The sequence below is a fragment of the Lygodium microphyllum genome, chromosome 3, assembly GCF_053477565.2.
Source record: "Lygodium microphyllum isolate KBCC chromosome 3, Lygodium_microphyllum_v1.1.10, whole genome shotgun sequence".
Lineage (NCBI taxonomy): Eukaryota > Viridiplantae > Streptophyta > Polypodiopsida > Schizaeales > Lygodiaceae > Lygodium > Lygodium microphyllum.
In genome coordinates, this window is record NC_141137.1 from 21410064 (window position 1) to 21430425 (window position 20362).

General features: G+C 48.0%; 1 protein-coding gene across 4 annotated transcripts in view; it reads right to left on the reverse strand.

The window, feature by feature from the left end:
* Nucleotides 1-20362, reverse strand: part of LOC148038137 (DNA mismatch repair protein MutS, type 2) — a 222424-nt gene that overhangs the window by 162835 nt on the left and 39227 nt on the right. For all 4 annotated transcript variants that reach the window (XM_087669379.1, XM_087669388.1, XM_087669396.1 and 1 more), the window contains exons 6-7: nt 18085-18141; nt 17922-17995 (exon numbers count right to left, since the gene is read on the reverse strand). In XM_087669379.1, the coding sequence (XP_087525505.1) occupies nt 17922-17995; nt 18085-18141 (131 nt within the window). The remainder of the gene's footprint in view (nt 1-17921; nt 17996-18084; nt 18142-20362) is intronic.

The following is a 20362-nucleotide window of genomic DNA, read 5'->3' on the forward strand; positions in this document are numbered from 1 at the left end:
CTCTACATCTAGTGCTCCTCCATCAACATTGGCGACAATTTTTGACCCTCTTCTGTTTGAGTTTGGAGCTGCCACATATTGATGACTGCATACACAGCTTTGTGCTAGCCTTGCACAGCTTGCATCAACCTCTCCTCATCAGGTGGCAGCATATCTTCATTAGATGGCTCCTCATTGACTGCATTTACAGCCTTTGGCTGTCACCAGCCCTCTTCCACACTTCCTCTCCTTGAGTTTAGGTGTTCAGCATCAGCTAACACTTGCATTTACACCGTCCTCTTCTTCCTACACTCCGATTAGTGGTCACAGACTTGGGATTCATCTCTAGTGGACGTCACTCTCCAAGACACTGCTCTACCCTTGGGCACACTATACACTCTTACATTCATTTACAGCATTCATTCACTTCAAAGTTGTGTTCTTTCTATCCCTTCTTTTGTTTGTGTTTGAGTTTCTATGCTTGAGTTTTGAGTTTTGTGTTTAGGGTTTGAGTTTTTCTTTCCGTGCCTGTGTTTGTCTCCTTGTGCTTCTCTCATGGTCATACACTCTATGTTTCCTCAGTGCAAACCCTAAACAATGACTCCACAGTCTTCTTCACATGGTATCAATGTTAGTGCTCTTATAAAGAGTATCCTGTGGACATTGTGAAGTGCTAGTCTTTGCACAAGGCACACAATACAACTCGCAATTGAATCACAATGTCATAAACACCTTCTCGTGAACCCATGATGTCTTATCACGCTTCTCCATCACTAGAGACCTTGAGGAGGCATTATGTGTGAGAAGCTGAGAGCCTCGAAGCTCAGCAGAGAGTGCAGTAGACAGTGTGAAGAGTGAAGCACGACACCCAATGCAATAGACTGAAAGTACAAAGTACAACCCTTAAACCTTAGGGTTGTAAGGGGTGTTCACATCTGAACATGATAAGTGCCCATATATGTGTGACATAGACACATACGAAAAAAGAGAATAAGTCTGGGGAAAAAACCTCTCGTACCGAAAGTAAAAAGTGCCCCAGTATCCTACTGATCACCGATACTCCTCTGTGAGCGTAGACGTGAGTGAAATACAACAAACCCCCTTGGAGTGAAGAGTGATCAAAAATACAAGAATCATCCGCCACCAAAGAAGATCAAATTTAAAGCCTTGCAAAATGCTTCAAATTTGTCACGAGGAAGAGCTTTGGTGAAGATGTCTGCCACATTACTGGTGGTAGGACAATAGACAAGGTTGATATCACCTGCATGTAGCCTCTCTCTAACAAAGTGATAATGTATCTCAATGTGTTTCGTGCGTATATGAAACACTGGGTTCCGTGCCACTGCAATGGCACTCTGACTGTCAGTGAATAAAGGAGTAGGCTCCGTAACAGATACATCTAGATCAGCTAGCAAGCATCTAATCCATACCCATTCAACTGTGGTAGTGAAAGCTGCCTTGTATTCAGCTTCACACGACGATGCGGCAACAGTGGATTGTTTCTAGCTAAGCCAAGATATACAAGATGAGCCAAGAAAGAAACAATTGCCACTAGTGACGTGACATGAATCATAATCACCAGCCCAATCAAAATCATTGTAAGCATGTAAATGCAGTGGTCCCCCCTCGGTATACAACAATCCAAGAGATCTAATACCCTACAAGTAACAAAAGACACACTTAACAATTTGCCAATGTGACATGAGTGGCTGATGCATATATCTGCTCAAGGCTGAAACAGCAAACTGCATGTCCAGCCTAGTGTTACATAAGTAAATAAGGCATCCAACTACTCCAGCATATATGTGTATATCAAACAAATCACTGTCATCATGTAATGACAGCTTTAGTCCAGGTTCCATTGGTGTACAGACTGGCTTGCAATCCTCTAAGCCAAACCTCTCAAGGAGTTTACCAATGTATCTTGTCTGTGATAAATCAATACCTCTAGCATCATGTATGAACTGAATGCCCAAGCAATAATGCAAAGAATCCAAGACTGACATCTCAAAAGTTTGCTACAAATTTTGTTTAAATGCTGAAGTCTGATCAGCATGTATCCCTGTAAGCAAAAGGTCAACAACATATAGACAAATGATCAGCATGGATTCCCTCTCTTTACATACGTAAAGGGTAGACTCAGATGAGCTGTTTATAATCCCTTGGTTGAGTAAAAAGGCATCAATCTTTGCATACCAAGATCTAGGAGCTTGTTTCAAGCCATATAAAGACTTTTTCAGCTTACAAACCAAGTGTTCGGATCCCTCAACTGCAAAACCAATGGACTGCTATAGATATACTTCTTCATAAGTTCCCCATGTAAAAATGCAATTTTAATACCTAATTGATGCACAGTCCATCCATAATGGGCAGCCAAAGCAACCATAGACCTGATGGTAGTCACTTGGGAGATAGGAGCAAATGTCTCCTCATAGTCAATGCCTTTCTTCTGTGCATTGCCCTTAGCTACAAGCCTTCCCTTATATTTTTGAATGGATCCATCTGCATTCCCTTTCAGCTTGTAGACCCATTTTGTTCCAATGGCTTTCCTTCCCAATGGGCAAATACACTAGTTTCCATGTTTGATTCTTAATGATAGAATCAAATTCAGCTTGCATCACTGCCATCCAATGCACATTATGTTGTGCATCCTTAAAACATTCAGGATCCTCATCATCAACTGTACTTATTGTCATAACAAACTCTATGGTATGTCCAATATCATGCATACGAGCTTATCTTCTAGTACGACCAGCCATGGGTGCATCCAAATGACTATCTTTCATAGTCTGTAAATACCATCTAGGCATTTGTCTTGCCTCCTGACTGTGCACAAGCTCTTGCTGAATTTCAGATTCAGCACATTAATGAGTATTCAGATCAGCCAATGGCTAATTTTCTGCATTTTCCAATGGAGCAGGTAGCTGAACATTAAGTTCACTTGTTTGCTGAAACTCTAGCTGAATCACCAAATGTAATGGGCAGCAGCCCTTCAAATACATCACGGGCAGCCTGATATGTGTCGAAACCAGCAAGGGATAATTCTGATTTTTCATCAAAGAGTACATCCCTACTGACAAATACCTTTTTAGAGACACGATCATAGAGTCTGTAGTTGTTTCTCTCGCTACGATATCCCACAAAAATTCATTTGATAGCATTGTTATCCAATTTTTTTCTAAGTACCTAGGGAATGTGTGCATATGCAAGACACCCAAAGGTACGAAAGTGCCCAACAATAGGTTTCCGGCTGTTCCAAGCCTCAAAAGGCGTAACATTCTGTAATGCTTTGGTGGAGCATCTGTTCAAAACATGGCAAGCACACATAACGGCTTCCATCCAAAAACTATGGCAAGCTCTTTGCTTTTAGCATACATCTAGCCATCTCCATGAGCAACCAATTCTTCCACTCTGCAACCCCATTCTACAATGGAGTATAAGCACTAGTCAACTGATGAACAATACCCTTCTGCTTCAAAAAAGAATTCAACATAGAGGATATATATTCCCCCCCCTTAGTCCGAACGGAGAGTCTTTATTTTACAGCCAAATTGGTTCTCAACAAGTGCTACAAAAGCCAGAAATGCATCATACACTTCTGCCTTTTTCACTAAAGAATAGACCCACCAAAAGCGAGTAAAGTCATCAATAAAAGTCACAAAATAGTAACATCCACCCAATGACGTTGTCTGCATAGGGCCACATACATCTGAGTACACTAACTGTAACTTAGTCGTGGCTCTAAAAGCAACATCACAGGGAAACGAAAACCGATGCATTTTTCCCAAAATACATCCTTCGCATTAGTGCTCAGGAGGTCTCTCCAAAAGAGGTAATCCATCTAGCATCTATGTACGCTATAAGAACATCAAGCTACCATAGTTCACATGCCCCATGTGAGCATGCCATAACTCCGCTTGTAACATAGTAGGTGTCACGGGGACGTGAAATTTTGAGTTACTTTAATCTTGCTAGTAACATTTGATTAAGTTACTAATCAAATGTGCAAGGTTGTTTAGTACATGTGATGCACCTGGCAGTTATTTCATGGAAACGGGCCAAGGACCCCGAGAATGCAGTGGGTGTTAAAGGCAAAAGTTGTATTAAGTTATGCCAACTGGGTTTTGGTGGTCAGTTGGTACCAAGTTGGACCCTAGGACAATTGTTTGGCCATTAAGTATCAATGGTGATACTAGGGACTAGCATTAATTAATTAATTAATGTTAGTCTAAGGGTCAACAGAGGTTGGGAACCACTCTAAGTTGCAAATGGCCTAGCCAATTTCATTCTAGATGGGCATGTTTAATTTTGGTCAATAGGGCTCGAATTAATTTTCAAAATTAATTAATTCTGAAAAATTAATTTAATGGCTGAAAATGCATTAGGAAGGCTGCCACTTGGCAAAACTTTCCCATGCAACTAGGAAGAAGGCTGTTGGAGAGTGGTGGAAGTTCAATGGCAGCCATTCGGAGCTTGGTGGAGGGAGAGGAGGTCATCAGATTTGGCTCTGAGAGGTGACGACGACTAATCGCACGTCGCGACAGGACACGGGGCAGTAGATTTTCTCTTCCGCCTCAAGAGAGGCGGCGGTAGGAGAGGAGGGCTCGCCAGCCGAGCCGAGCCGAGCTGATGTTTTGCCCCCCTTTTGAAGCTGTTGGCGCCATCAAATTTGTCATCAGAGCTATGAATCAGAAGATACATTTCAGCTGATTTTCTCTCTTTCTACACCATTCTCTCATCTCCTCCAGTCTATGCTCAAGTATTCTCAGCAATTCTCAGCCATGGGTAGCAGAGTACAGCCAAATTTGGTGGACAACAGAGAGTTTACTGCTGTAAACCCTAAATTACAGCAGTAATTAGGGTTTAGCAGCCACCTTGGGACCCGTGCCATCAATCAAAGGCATTGTACACTGAAATCAGAACTGGAAATTCATGGAATTGTGAGGATTTCAGATGCCAACCCATCTATTGTGAATTTGAGGCAGCATTTGACCAGTTGGGGTTCCATTAGAGCAAGTCTTGGGTGAAAATCAAGGGGCAATTTGCCCGAATGCTTTGCTGATTATTGGAATAGCAAGGGGCTTTTGAATCAGCCAAGGAGATTATGAAATCTCGGCTTGTAATTTATCCATCAGCAATTGAAATTAAAGAAATACCGAAAGGGGCGCCAGTTTCAACAGGGTGTCTACTATCCAAGTTTATGAAGGTAAAGTGAGCATTTCAGTTTATGTTCCTTTGCTAATTGCTGTAATTAAGTGCTTAATCAGGTTAAACCACCCTATCCGAGAAGGAAGGCTGGTTTCAGCAGGAGTAAGAGTGGACGCTAAGTACGCTGATTGATCAACTAAAAGAGCATCCAATTCATATGGCCCATGACATAAAGTGCCAATCAAGACCAAAGTCATGTGTTACTTATCTCTCACCGTGCATCTGTCATTATCAAAGGTGACTTGCAATCCACAACATGCCAAAGAAGAAATAGAGAACAAATTCTTCTTTATACCTGGCACAAACAAAGCATCATATAAGCGGAGAATAGAGCCATCAATGGCTATAAGCACAATCTCCCCAATACCTCTAACAAGGTATGATGCATTGTTGGCACACTGTACAGACTTGCCAACTCGAGTTGCACCAACAGAAGCAAATAAATCCCTGCGAGATGCGATGTGCCTGGGTGCACCACTATCAAAAAACCAAGTGCCAGCTGACTCGGTAGCAATGAAAGGAGCATCAAAAACATACATCCCCGACTCCTTTTTCTTCTCCTTGGCTATGCGTTTTCTAGAATCACTGATAGAGTGGCTTGGCTTCTTGCAATAATGGCATTCACCCTTCTTGGCTTGCGTGCCCCCTTGTTTCTTATTACCCTGTGAAGTACTTGGCGAGCTAACGGGTGGGCGGGCGGACACCAAGAAGAGCACCACAAGGCGGCACTCTGCAGGTGCTCAAGGCGGAGCAAATCAAGCTCCAAGCCTCTAGAAAGGTAACTCATGGGCACTCCTAAAGGCTGAGACCAAAGCAAAGCTCAGCTCAGCTTTGATACCAAATGTGAGAGGTTGAGAGGATCAAAGCTCAGCTGAGAGTGCAGTAGTGAAGCACGACACCCAATGCAATAGACTGAAAGAGTGTAAACTGAAAGTACAAAGTACAACCCTTAAAACATTAGGGTTCTTAGGGTTGTGAGGGGTGTTCACACCCGAACATGATAAGTGCCCGTAAATGTGTAACATAGGCACATACAAAAAAAGAGGATAAGTTTGGGAACCTCTCGTACCGACAATAAAAAGTGCCCCAGTGTCCTACTGATCACCGACACTCGTCTGTGAGCGTAGGCGTGAGTGAAGCAACATTATGGACTTGGTGAAGAAGATGACACTCCACATTCACCCTCACTATCACCCTCTATGTTTACACCTATGCCAAATATTCAAGATTTCATTAACCTCACAGAGAAGGAGTTTGAGGAGTACCTACACAACAAGCATGGACCAAAACACATCCCTTCTTCTAGCTTTGCTACTCCTTCCGGACCAGTTGGTGAGGCTAGCCACCTTTCTAATCATGGACGCAATACAACATTTGGGATGACTACGGCCGTCGCATCACGTAAGCCACCCCACCCCCGACTGATCCATCGTGCCATCCCCGCCTGATCCATCGTGCCCGCCCCACTTGTTCCCTCCCCGTCGCCATCACCAGCGGCCTCCCCTACCTGCAGCCCGTTGCCTCACTTGTGGCCCACGCTTGCGGCCCAGTGGACCTGCCCCCTGCCTACGACCTATCGCGTCCGCCCCTTGCTTCCGGCCTGTCGCACCCACCCCGCCTGTGCCAAAACCCCCCCCCCCAACTGACTCCCCCGTGCGGCCACTACCTCCTCCTCGTTTCCCCACCTCCCTTTCGCTAGTCCTCCCCTCCCCTCTCGCCAACCCTCCCCCTGGCCTTGCGGCCGCCCGCCTTGCAGCCGCCTACTCGTACGCCACCTGGCCTATGCCCCCTCCCGCCCGCTTCCTCTAACGTGCCATCCCCGACTGCTCGCCCCTGCCCTAACAGCTCGCACCCGCCCATTCTCGCCACTAGCAGCGTGCCCCTCCGCCCCGCCCATCGTCCTAGGACACACCTTCCCCATCCGCTGCCAGCCTAACCTGATATCCGCGGCGTCCAAAACCTCCCCCACCGCCAAAATAGCAAACCCCCCCCCCCCCAATTGCTCCCTCCACCCACAGCAACTTTCCCCATCAAGCAGCACCGCAACGTGACCGATAGCTTTTCAAAAGGGACGCGCAATGGAAACCTCTGGTCAGCAGACGCCGGCGCACTCAGCGAGTGCCCCCCAGACAAACACCTTGCGCGTCCTCCTCTCTGAGGAGCAGCTCCTAGCCGTCCGGGCTAAAAAGCTGGAGCTAAAGGAAACAGTGATTTGTGGTCAGGTAGTAGGATATTCCCCAGCCAAGGCCCAGCTTCGGGACTAGCTTCACTCCACACTGTGCATCGGCACAGCGGAGATCGTGAAGGCGATTCTAATGGGCCAAGGGAACTTCATGGTTCGGCTAAGCTCGGCAGACGCAGCTCGTGAGCTACTTGCCAGCTCACCCTATGAGTCCACGAAGGGGGTCACATACATGGTCCCTTGGTACAGTGGCTTCACTGTGGAGGCATTTCCACTCCACAACAGGTCTCTTCGACACCCGGTCACCCTTCTCTTTCCCGGCCTGGCGATAGAGTATCGCCAGTTGGTGAAAGACTTTGGACGGCTCTGGATGGCTCTTCGGCATGGTCCTTCCCGCGTCCTTCGCGGACACAGTGACTGTCGCAAGAGTCCCCAAGGTACGGGTGGCAATGAAAGAGGTTAAGAACATCCCACAGTTCCTAGAGATTGATGCAAGTGGACACTCCTTTAGGCAGCAGGTCATTGTGACTGGGCAGCCAGGGCAGTGCCTGCACTGCCATGACTTTGGCCACCAGGCAGCAGAGTGTACGCGCTTCAGTGCTAGGGTTGTTCCGCCGACAAACCCACAAGTGGATGCGGATGGTTTCACACGAGTACAAAGACGATAGAGAGGGAAACGGCAGGACTACAGCCACACACATCCACAACCTGTGCCACAAACTGCCTCGCCTGAGTTCCCACAGGCCCCACACCCACCCACCTCTACATCTCATGCCTCCCCCCCCCCCCCACTGACCCTGGCCCACAACCCCCCCTTTCCAAGGCCACCAATCCCCCCATACACCTGCGATACATCCCTATCCATCCCACCATCCCTCGATCCTCTTCCCCCCCACCACTTTCCATACTGAGCACCCCCCCCCTGATCCACACCCGGTTCAAGTGGTCCCCCCCCCCAGTCCCACCCCCCCACCCTCTCACAGGACGAGATGAGCCACACACACCTACTTCCTCCTGGCACTAGCAGTCCTCCGCCTCCTATACAGCCACCAGCTCATCCGCCCCTATCACCCGTCACACCTTCCCGAGACAAGCACAGCTGTTGCCACAGGAGTTCTTCCGCAGTGTCCCATGGTCCTACCTGAGAGTTGCTGAGCGCGAAGAGTTCCCACTACCTCTAGAGGTGGGGATCTTCGTGGTTCGTAAGTCAAGGAGGGGCAAGGTCCATCTATTAGCACCACCGGATGGACCAAACTACGCCTTTTTTCTTCAGTCCTCTCACTCAGAGGAGTGGACGACCACACAGATAGAGAAGTTGAAGAGTCAGGTACAGGATCACATCTCTCGATGGATAGGAGATGAAAGATTAGAATTGTTTGCACAGTAGTGGCCTGGGTGCATGATGGACATTAACTGGTGGGCTGGTGCCGAGGTCCCACACTTAAGCATTATCTTTCGAGCCCCTCCACAGTGGAGACCTCTGAGGGACGTGATCGAGTGGCCCCTAGCACAAGAGGCCCGGTTCTACCAGTGAACCGAGTCTCGACTCTCAACATGGCTGAAAGATACATTGATAGTACCACCTGGAGCATCTATCACCCCTATGGTCCGGCCGAGGGCCTCCATGGGGGACACGAGTTCGCCGTCCAGACCGGTGGAAAAGCATACTTGCATGCCTCATAGTTTCTCCTCCTCATTAGCAGCTTCCACACCGAATAGATGCCTGTTCGGTCAATCACAGGTTTCCCCATGAGTTTTCACGTGGCATCCTGGAATGTGAATAGCCTCCACTACAGTGGGGCACGTGGTTCCAAGAAGTTGATTGTTTGGCAGGAACTGCAACCTGCCCTGGCCGGACGGATCAACATCTTGCCTCTACAGGAGCACAAGCTCACGCCCACGTAGGGAAGGTGCTACCAGGCACCTCCCACACTTACTAGGACTACGCCATAGGTGCCCACGGCAGGAGTGGAGGCATATGCACCTCTATTGGCCCAAGTCTCACCGCCTGTGTACGAGACCACCGGACGATGGTGGCAAGGAGGGTTCTATGGGTCAGATTGGATATTGGAAACTCGTGCATTGGAGTCCTCAATGTCTATGCCCCTACGAAGGTTACGGCACGCAACAGGTTTAGAGTGGAAATTGCAGATGGACTCCCAAAGGTAGATTCCTGGATCTTTGGAGGAGACTTCAACAATTTGGAGGCTCTGGAGGACCATCAGGGCAGAGGCAGTAACTACCAGGGCATGGCTGGGGAGAAGCAAGAGCCATGGGAGGCCTTTTTGCTGGCAGTCGGAGCACGCGATGCCTAGAGAGACCTTGCCTTTCATAGGAGGGAGAGGTCGTTGGACTTCTATTGGGGATACACGCAGCTAGGTGGAGTTCTACTAGAGTGGCTGGACAGGTTTTATATGGGAGACAGAGGAGGCTCTCGTGGAGGTCTGATTGAGCAGTTGGCAGGTACCACTTTGTCCAATCACTGCCCGGTTCTCCTGACACTTGACCCCCCAGCATCCGCCCTAGACACACGATCCTGTTGGATCCTTGACTCGATCTATAGGAGGGAGGAGGTGACGAGACAGATAGAGCAAATTTGGACCAGAGAGTGGGGCAGGAAGGACCCGATAGCAGAGGAGGTTGCAGAGGTCCTAGCAGAGTCAAGCAGAATATGCCAAAAGGCAGCCATACAGGCCAGGCAACAGAGCTGGGAGCAGGAGAGCGCACTCCGGCAGGACATTGCAGCCACACAGAGATTATTGCAAGAGCCAGCAGGCGACCCTACCCTCCACGCACAGGAGGTGCGCGCACGGGCAGCCATTGCTGGCCTGGAGGACAGGCGCTCGGAGTTCTCTTTCCGTACCTCACCAACCTTCTCGGCGCGAAAGGGGGACACGATGTGCAAAGAGTTCTTCCAGGTGCACCAACCTCACACCGCAAGAGAGCAGATACGCAACCTCCGGGATCAATATGGGAGGACCCGATCTAGCCCAAACGAGGTGATGGAGATCGCCACCGACTACTACACACGCCTTTTCCAATAGGAGACAGCTTCAGCTAGATGATAGAGATGTAGACAGCAGGTATGGGATCACATCCCGCCCCTCATCACAGAGGAGATGGGACGCTCCCTCCTAGCCCCCTTCACAAAGAAGGAACTAGAGGAGGCTTTCCATACACAGGATGGGCAGAAATGCACGGGGGAGGATGGCCTCTCTAAGGCCTTCTTCGCTACCTACTGAGAAGTGGTGAAGGACCCCCTACTAATGGCCTTCCAGGAGATTTTCACCTCAGGACAGATGCCAAGAAGTCTCTCAGCATGCCTTATCAGCCTTCTCCCCAAAGGGGGAGACCAGATGGAGCTTTCCCAGTGGAGACCGATCACCTTATTGTCAGTGGTCTATAAGGCACTGGCAAAGATGATTGGTAGGCGACTATGCCCCGTACTTCCAAATATCATCCATGACACTCAGACAGGCTTTGTCTAGGATAGGAGCATCCTAGACAATGTATTTACCTTCTTTGAGGCAACAGAGTGGGCTCAACACAATGGGCAAAGGTTGGCCGTACTACTCTTGGATTTCGAGAAAGCCTATGATAGGGTGGACTGGGATTTCCTAGAGGACACCATGGCGAGGTTGGGTTTCCCCCAAGCTTGGATTAGTGGGGTCTCCACCCTGTACAGATCGGCCACCAGCAAGGTTCTCATAGGCGGAAAAGGGGGAAGGAGTTTCGGCTCGAGAGATCGGTTCGACAGGGTTGCCCCTTGGCCCCATACCTGTTTCTACTCTTCGCAGAGGCGATGTCTCACTTCCTCAGGTCACGTGTGAGCGGATTACGCAGCCTACGACTTCTTGTAAGACAGGAGACTGAGTTGTTAGACTCAGAGTACGCAGATGATACAGCCCTCTACATAGAGGACGATGAGATGATGCTGGAGAGAGTGAGGCTGGCCCTTGACGTATTCTGCTTCGCAGCGGAAGCAAAGATCAACTAGCGAAAGTCAATTGGTTTCCTCACAGACCCGGACTCTAGCAGAGGGCGGGGCGTCCACCTGGGTTTCAGATGGGTGAGCAGAGGGTAGACCGTCCGGTACCTGGGGTTCCAGGTGGGACTCGACATCACCCCTTCCTAGCAATTTCTTCCTGTCCTCAATTTTATTCGGAGGAAACTGACCTATTGAAGCACCGTCCGCCTCTCACTAGCTGAACGAGCCCTGGTGGTTAACCAGGTCCTCCTAGCGACGGCCTGGTACATCGCCTCATGTTGGTGCTTCCCCTCATCGTGCGTACTGCAGCTTCGCCGCCTGGTGCGGAATTTCCTTTGGTCAGGGTCTGATGGTTCCAGGGACTCCAGGGCCCAGGTGCCGTGGGCGACCATTATACCACATAGATTAGAGGGAGGACTTGGGATTATAGACCCAGAGTATCAAAGTATGGCCCTCATGGGCAAGCAGGTTGTCTGCGGTCTCACACCAGGCGAACAGACCTAAAAGGTCTTATTGCAAGAGGACCTCTAGGACTGTAGACCAAGGCTTGGCGGTGAGTGGAGGCCGTCCCTCAGATGGATCTTCACGTCAGCCCAGATCACCACCTTTCCTTCACAGCTTACTCCGCATATGGCAGGGCCTCCGTAAGGCCCTAATCTAAAGTCCCCCAAGCTTCTAGGAGGAGATAGACCGTCAACCGATGATCTGGAACACCCAGGTCAAAGATCAGGAAGGGGGACACATAGGTGAGCGCCCCTACATGAAGTGGGCTAGGTGGGAGGCCGGCCTGCCCGCTCGTACCATCAGGACATGGCGGGAGGTGTACAGGTTGGCGGACGAGGAGGTGTTGCAATGAGTATCAGGCTGCCAAAGAGGAGTGGAGTTGAGAAGAAGGGAGATAGACACAGCAATACCTCCGGAGTGGCTGGCTCCCTCGGTACAAGAGCCGATAGATCCCGCGGAGGCATCGGCAGATAGGTTTTCACCAGCAAGCATCCCCCTTCAGGTGGCAGGTAGAGTGGGTAGTGCCCTGCAGGGGACTTACTTCGCCGTTTAGGAGGGGGGACCTCTGGCCCTTCCCAGAGGGTAGCAGGATGAGGGCATTGCCGCCCTTTCATGGAGGAGGATTCGGGTGGTGGGCCTTCAGGTGAAGATACGGAGACTGGACCCCTATGTTTTTTGAAAGGACCTCAGGAAATGGTACATGTGGATCTAGGAGGGCAAACCACTGGATGAGCTCGAGTGGGATCCAGGAGAGTGGCTATGGCCGGCCTCGGCGGTCGCCAAGAAGCCACCCAGGTTCCTAGAGTACAGTGCCAGGATTGGCAGACATGTACTGATGCAGGAGGATATGGACCGGGCGCCGTCACGTAGAAGGCACTGGGTGGAGCATAGCATCACAGAGCCCTTCCGACGGACCTTCTAGCGCCGCCTATGGGATAGCTGGAGACCGAGGAGGGTGTTGTATTTCTTATGGCTAGTGGCACATGGAGGCTTAGCGATGGGAAGTTTGCTTGCCCAGATGCAGAAGGAGGAAGGTTGTAAGCGTTGCACACAGCAGCCTCTAGAAACCCCAAAGCACTACGTTTGGTCACGATAGGAGGCGCAGCTCGTGTATCCCATGGGGAGCTTTCTGTTGGCAGGCAGTAAGCCAGGGTCGTCACCTTCTGTATGAGGCCGGGATGCAGGACACAATATTCATTATCGAGGCAGGGTCATGCATAGTGGTCGGTTTGGAGACTACCCCCAACGACCAGGTACTAGAGTCCACAGCAGACCGCTCCGAGGTATGGGAGATCATAGGGAGTCATATTGGATGGCATATCTAGAAGGTGCGGTGTCAAGAGGCTTTCGGCGGAGAGAGACTTTCAGCACAGGCAACCTTAGCAGAGCTCTGGACCTCCATCATCCACTCCCTCCACGGCCGATGGGATCAAGTGCAGGGCGAGTCCACAGCGAGTTAAGAACTCCGAGGTCACTTCATGCGCACTTGGGGCGGCCAGGGTTTGTTCTTCGTAATGCAGGCAGGCAACCCGAGCTGGCAATATACCCCCCCCTCCCCCAATGGCTTCTTCCCCCCATCCTCCCTAGACCGCCTTGAGTGGCTTGTATACATGATGTACTGGTGACCTTGCATCAACTCCAGCTAGTCTGTTGAACATGAGGACTATGTTGTAATCAGTTTTTTTTTAGTAATATAATCAGCCACATTTTACTTGCAAAAAAAAAAAAAAAAAAAACATTTGGGATGACTAGCGGTCCATCTTCATCATCTTGGCCAGACCTTGTGTCAAGTTTGTACAACCCTTGAGTCGTTGGAATCAAACACTCTCCCTCTCCTCTTTCGCCTTTTGATATACACGATCTAGCTGGTCAAATGTATGAAAATCTTTTATAGAGGGGAATCAAGAAGCAGACATTCATCATCAGGTATACCTATATCTTCTGTTTCATTTGAGCAAGTCAATTACTCTTCTTCTCTCCCTCCCATCCCACCCTCATCTCTTGAAGCCATAGCACACTCATTGCAAAACCTCGGCTTACATTCCACATCCGCCACTACCACACTGGGAGTTGAACCTTCTGTCTCTGCTCCCAACATATTCTCATTCTCTCTTCCATATTCACATTTCCCTACCACTTTACATCACAATGTCTCGTTAGGTAGCATCCAACCTCTTAACATTGCTACCTACCCTTTCCCACAAGCCACTCCGCACTATGGGGCTTTATTACAGGAAATGCCACCCTCAAACATACTACCCTCTACCTTCCCTCATGTAGGCACATCTTTTCCCATTGGAACGGTTGTGATGGGCATTCCCCTCACTACCCCCAGCTACACACACACCATGACCTCTCACACACAAGGATTTCCATACTCTGCTACACGTGTCCCTATCCCTCCACCATGGGTTACTCATGCACCGACAATGCCCGTGCCTAGTCATCCCATGCAAACATTTGGATCCGTCGTGCACACTTCCCGTATGCCTAGTGGGCACTCTGGGACCCATTCCCAAGTGTACTCCTTTCCACCATAATACCCACCCTATCCACCTTATCCGAGCACTACCACTCTTGTTGCATCAGCCAAGAATGCCTTCACAGACAAGACTCGTTTCAATGGGTCGAATTTCACCACTTGGTCGAACTATATGCTACTAGTGCTTGAGTCTCAGGGTCTTTGGGACCTCGTTGTCGGTCTTGAACCTATGCTTGACCCTCACCTAGCCCACCCGCATTACATCCATCAATGGAGAGCTCGCAATGCCACAGCCAATGTCGAGATGATGCAAGGTTTGCTTCCTGAGTTTCACTCTCAATAATAGCACTTCCCTCTCGCATCGGAACATTGGAGTCATCTCACCGACCGATATGCGACCAAAGATCATACTCAGTGTATAAACATCAACTTTGAGTTTCAGGAGTCTTTCATTAAGGGGATGATCTGAAAGTCAAGTATATCAATGGTTACTAGCCGAGTTTGCCACTATTGGCTCTCCGAAGTCAAACGATGATCAGGTCAGATTCTTCTTGAATAAGTTGGCCGACAAATAGTTCCATTTTATCCAACACATTATCTCACTATCTAGATTGCCCACCTTCTACGAGTTTGAGTGTTAGTTCTTGCATTATGCGAGGTTGCATGATCAAGTCTACAAAAAGTCCATTCACAAGGGCGAGAGTTGGTTGTGTCTTCTTCAAGCGAGAAAACCAAAAGTGGCAAGAACTCACAAGATGCGAAGGCAAGCCAAAACAAGAGTGACATCACTTCCTTCAACAAAAACAAAGAAACACAACTCCTTGTAAGCAAATCCCTAAGAAAATTTGGTTTTGCACACACTTAGATCGAACCATGTGGACTAAAAGTGTTGTACCAAGGCCCAAGGTCTTCATCCTAGAAAACCACAACAGACTACTATGCGCACACAATCTAATGGGGTTACATCTCCTGCCGTTGCCCCATCTGCTCCTTCAGCCCCCGTAGCTGCTGGATATGTGGCATACGGGCCCCAACGGCCATTCTTCTCTACTCTTGAGGGTTGACTGATTGGTCTACTAGTACTGATCCCATTGTACTTTATGCGTCCACATCACATTTGCCTTTATCTAGGACTACTTCACCACCTCGTCAAGTGTTTCCCTGGCAACTACCTGCTAGTGGACATACGCAATGGTGGCCACCCTCTTAGCTTTTTCTCATTGTTGCACTCTTAGGACTTTAGGCTATAGAGTCACACAATAGGAGTCTTTTATTTCCCCTTTCATTTTTAAGTCTTTTGCTACATTTACACACCCATACACATTTGCATTATTGCACTCATTCACTTAATTTTCCACTTTTGTTTTGTTTTGTTTTTTTTTAGCATCTCACTATTAACCTCTGTGATTGCAAATCTTGCTCTCTTTTGCAGAATTTGTTTTCAGTGTAGGGCTAGGTGTAGGGCTAACATGCAGGTTTGTCTAGTCCTACTTGGGCTAGAGATATGGGATGCGCACCGTTCCCTTCATGGTTTCATCTTCCTAGGAGTTTTGCTCTTCTACCAACATAGAGGCTTTCCATCCCGAGGGTTCCTACTATTCCTTGTATTCTACAAGTTTCAGCATTTGTCTTCAATATCAACCTTCCCCTCCCCCCCCCCCCCCCACATTGTACCTTCACCCTTTGCATTGCATGATTTCATCATCTTTGTACTAGGGTGCTTGGGTAAGTGAACAATTTTCCCATGAGAGACATTGTCCAAGTGACCCATGCTGCATGGGCATTCCAAAGCATGTAGCATACTCATTGTGCAGAGCACCACTAGATGGATCCTAAGATTTTTTCACCAACAGTTTATACACCACACCGCCCTTACTTCATCACCATTCCCTTGTCATCGACATCCTCGAGTGGATGGATAGCTTGCCTATTTTGTGATGAGTTGGACCTAACCATCCCTTCTCATTCTCCCATTTTCTACTATTACTCAATTGACCACAAACCATCTCTCACTCTAATTTTTTTTAAAAATCAAAGTTCATCGTAGTTCCATCTACCTTTGTAGGGCTTGGTAGGCCACTTGAGCACCCTTTCTCCGATGTCCTATCCTCTTTGGGGTGACTACTTGGACTCCCTTAGTAAGATAGCCATCGCCTCTATAGTCTTGGTAGGCCACTTGGCAGCCACCGTGCATCTTTTGTCTAATGCCCTAACTTCTTTGGATGGGACACCTTGGGCAAACTAAGTTGGTGTTGAGCTAAGAAATGTATTCCATGCTGATTAGCCACTTAAACAGCACCAAAACAAGCTTAATTTAATGAAAACCCTAAAACGGGGCGTGGTTCAAGAGATTTTAGTGAAACCCTAATTTGGGAGAGTCCATCCTCATCTATAAATAGACACATTGCACCCATTCAGTCTCATCCCTTTTTGTGCAGGTTTCTCACCCTTCAGTGCAAATTTCAGCCATGGACCCCCACATATGTGACTGCCCAGCCCCATCGACTGCTACCACACCTTCCTCTACATCTATTGCTCCTCCATCAGTATTGGCGACAATTTCTGACCCTCTTCTGTTTGCATTTGAAGCTTCCACATCTTGGCGACTGCATACACAGCTTTGTGCCAGCCTTCCACAGCTTGCATCAGTCTGTCCTCATCAAGCGGCAGTTTATCTTCATCAGGTGGCTCCTCATTGGCTGCATTTGCAGCCTTTGACTGTCACCAGTCTTTGACTTCAAAGTTGTGTTCTTTCTATCCCTATTTCTGTTTGTGTTTGAGTTTTGAGTTTTGCGTTTAGGTTTTGAGTTTTGCTTTCTGTCTGTGCTTGTCTCCTTGTGCTTCTCTCCTGGTCGTACACTCTGTGTTTCCTCAGAGCAAACCCTAGCAGTGACTCCACAAACTTCTTCACAGGTATAGGCTGGTTGTATGGGATGCCACCTCTTGGAATATGGTCATGACCCAATATGTTGTTGGCCTCGGGCTCAAGGTTGAGCATGTTTGCTTCTAGGGCTGGAAGGTGAGTCTGATTCCCATTCCCTTAAAGCAACCACCCACCCCAACCAAAACACTTAAAGGCATAGCATGAGTATGCAAAACACATATATGATTACCAAGGTAGTCCCCAAAACCTCAGTCATCAGCAACCCAGCTGAGTTAACACAACTTTTTCACATTACAAATTGTATTAGAAGCAAATGCTAGATCATATAGAAGCAAAGTACTTGTCTTGTGCAGTGTATCAATATTTAGACAGCCCCTAACCCTGCTGTATTGGAATGTTGGGAGTCACAATCTTAACTGTGTAATTTATTCTTGAACCTGGCTTACAGGACCATTCCTTTCCACCCATAAACACCCATTTGTGCTTCTATTTTTGTGTGTCAAGAATACCTTTTGAGTTCAAAGTACCAGGTTTTTATTTTATAATATTTGCAAACATCTGGGAAACTTTATTTGAAAACCCTTCAACTGTACCATAAGACTCTAATATTTCATGCTACATTTGCAAAAGCCACTCATCATGATTTCATAATCTTAATCAGCCAACATTAGCAGGTTCAGGCTGTAGCACAAACCTTCGTAAAAGTAGACCAGGTGGATTTTTTTCATAGTCACCAGATACTGCTATACAAAATCTTCCTTCCACTTCCTGCATGATTTTAACAAGCATGTCAACAATAATTATTATTGTAGAAAATTTGGCCCATTTATGTAAAAACCCATAAAATGAAGAATTACATGTGTGCTTGCATTGCTACCTTGTCCCCTTAGCATGCTGCTCAAAAGTGCTTGAACCTGCACAGCTGAGAAATCTTAAACATGTTCACTTGAATCCGAGAGGTTTTACCCTAAATTGAAACAGATCAGAGGCTGGCAAAAGTGCTTTGAAGATCTTAACATTGAGCCCCTTCACATGCACTTTCTGCAAATCCCTTTGGGATAACTGGCGGTCGATAAGGGTCTCATACTTCCTATGCCTTTGCGATGGCTGGTGGTCAAGGAGGGTCTCATACTTCCTTTGGCTGGTGGCCATGGGGGTCCAGGAGTAGGGAGCTGGTTGGCACAGCTGCAGCAAGACAGGATTTGCCGGCATTGCTCACAGCAATGCATGGAGAACCCAAAGCACTGTTTGTGGCTGTGTAAGGCAGTGTAGCCAGTGTGGAGGAGCCTGCAGGATGCTCTATCATTTAGAGCCCAGCCTCCATTGTATTATGTGGGGAGCTTTCTGCTGGCACACAGTCAGTCAGGACAACACCGACTCTATGAGCCAGAGATGCATGACACAATCTTCATCATTGAGGATGGCAAGTGTGTAGTGGTGGGCTTGGAAGCATTGTCCAGCCGGTAGGCATCAGAGCCTTCTGCGATCACAGGTATGGGAGCTTATTGGAAGCCTCATAGGGTGGCACATTTGGAAGGCCCACTGAGAAACTAGCATTCAATAGGGAGAACCTTTCTGTATGCCACTCTGGTGGGGATCTGGCCATTCATTATCCACTCCCTCTGAAACTGTTGGCAGCAGCTCCAGGGGGACTCTTGGCATCAACAGGAGCTTTAAAAGGTGTTCCTCCATATGTGGTTTACCACAGCCTGCTTTTCACACTGCAGCATGGTAACCCCCAGTATGAAATGTAGAACAAAAGAAACAAAGACACATAAATATGTTCTGGATATTAGAGATCTCACTTGGGTGAACATACATACAAGGCATAATCATGCACACTAAGATACCTAAGGCCAAAAGTGTAATTTAGAATGTTTAAGAAATTGGGTAGGGCTTCAATGTACTTGAGCTAGTCTAGACTCACTAACTGCTCTAGCATGTCCCCATGGCCAATGAGCCACTTTGTTTGTGAGGAGTCTGCAGTGGCTCATCAAGTCTCTGGTACTCTGCCAGGATTATTCTCATAAGCTAAGGCTGACCCTGGAGAAGACAAACAGCTCAAAAAATTGTCTATACTTGAGTTAGTCTAGACTACTAACTGCTCTAGCATGTCCCCATCGCCAATGAGCCACTTTGTTTGTGAGGAATCTGCAGTGGCTCATCAAGGCTCTGGTACTCCGCCAGGATTATTCTCATAAACTAAGGCTGGCCCTGAAGAAGACAAACTCCTCAAAAAATGTGTCTCTATCCAGACTTGAGAAAAGCACTTCAAGAGCTTATTGCCAGAGCTCTGACCAAGGATTTCTCCACATTGCAATGTCCCTGAGACTTCATAGGACGCCTACACACCAAAAAATCTGTTGGAAGATGACCTCTAGCTAACAAAGTGCCGCAAGAAATGCTGCACAAAACTCCAAGTCAATCTCAGTAAAACACCTTGTCTCCTACAATATCCTGTTTGTGGCTGGGATGCCATCAATCCTGACCCTCTAGATCCTCCTCTCTAAACAGGCCGAGTACTAGAAGCATGTTGTGAAAAGGCCCATTCAAAACTACTCTCCTCCATCCCACCATATCAAGTGTCATCATAAAGTACCAACATCTGATTAGGATACACAAACTTTTCCTGCTGTGGTATCCAATGACCCCAATCCTCTATCTCGAGCAACCCCTAAACTGCTGTGTCCAGTGTCTGCTTCTCATTTATGACAAAATAGTCACTCATTGTCCCTCTCTATTTAAGAAGACTGCCAGTCATATCTCATTTCCATTGCAAGGTCCAACCCACCACATCTCAGGATTAGTTCTCAGTTGGGAAACTCCAAGGGAATAGCTTGCTCTACGTCTGCTCTCATCATGCATACTCCTCTCATATATGATAGTCAATAACCATGTAAATGGAGGGAAGAGCTGCATCCAAGGGTCTTGGCTGTCCCTGAACTGAGGGGTTCCTAAGACACATAAGGTCTGGAATCCACCATGTGGTTGGAGTGGATGGTAATTGCCAGCTGTATCAAAAATCTCCTGCTCAAAGCTGCCACAGCTTGGAATGGGGAAAAATGAACCATTTTCAAAGCGTTGATAAGCTGCTGCAAACCAATCCCCAAAGCCAACCTTAGGCCCTTTTCCTAT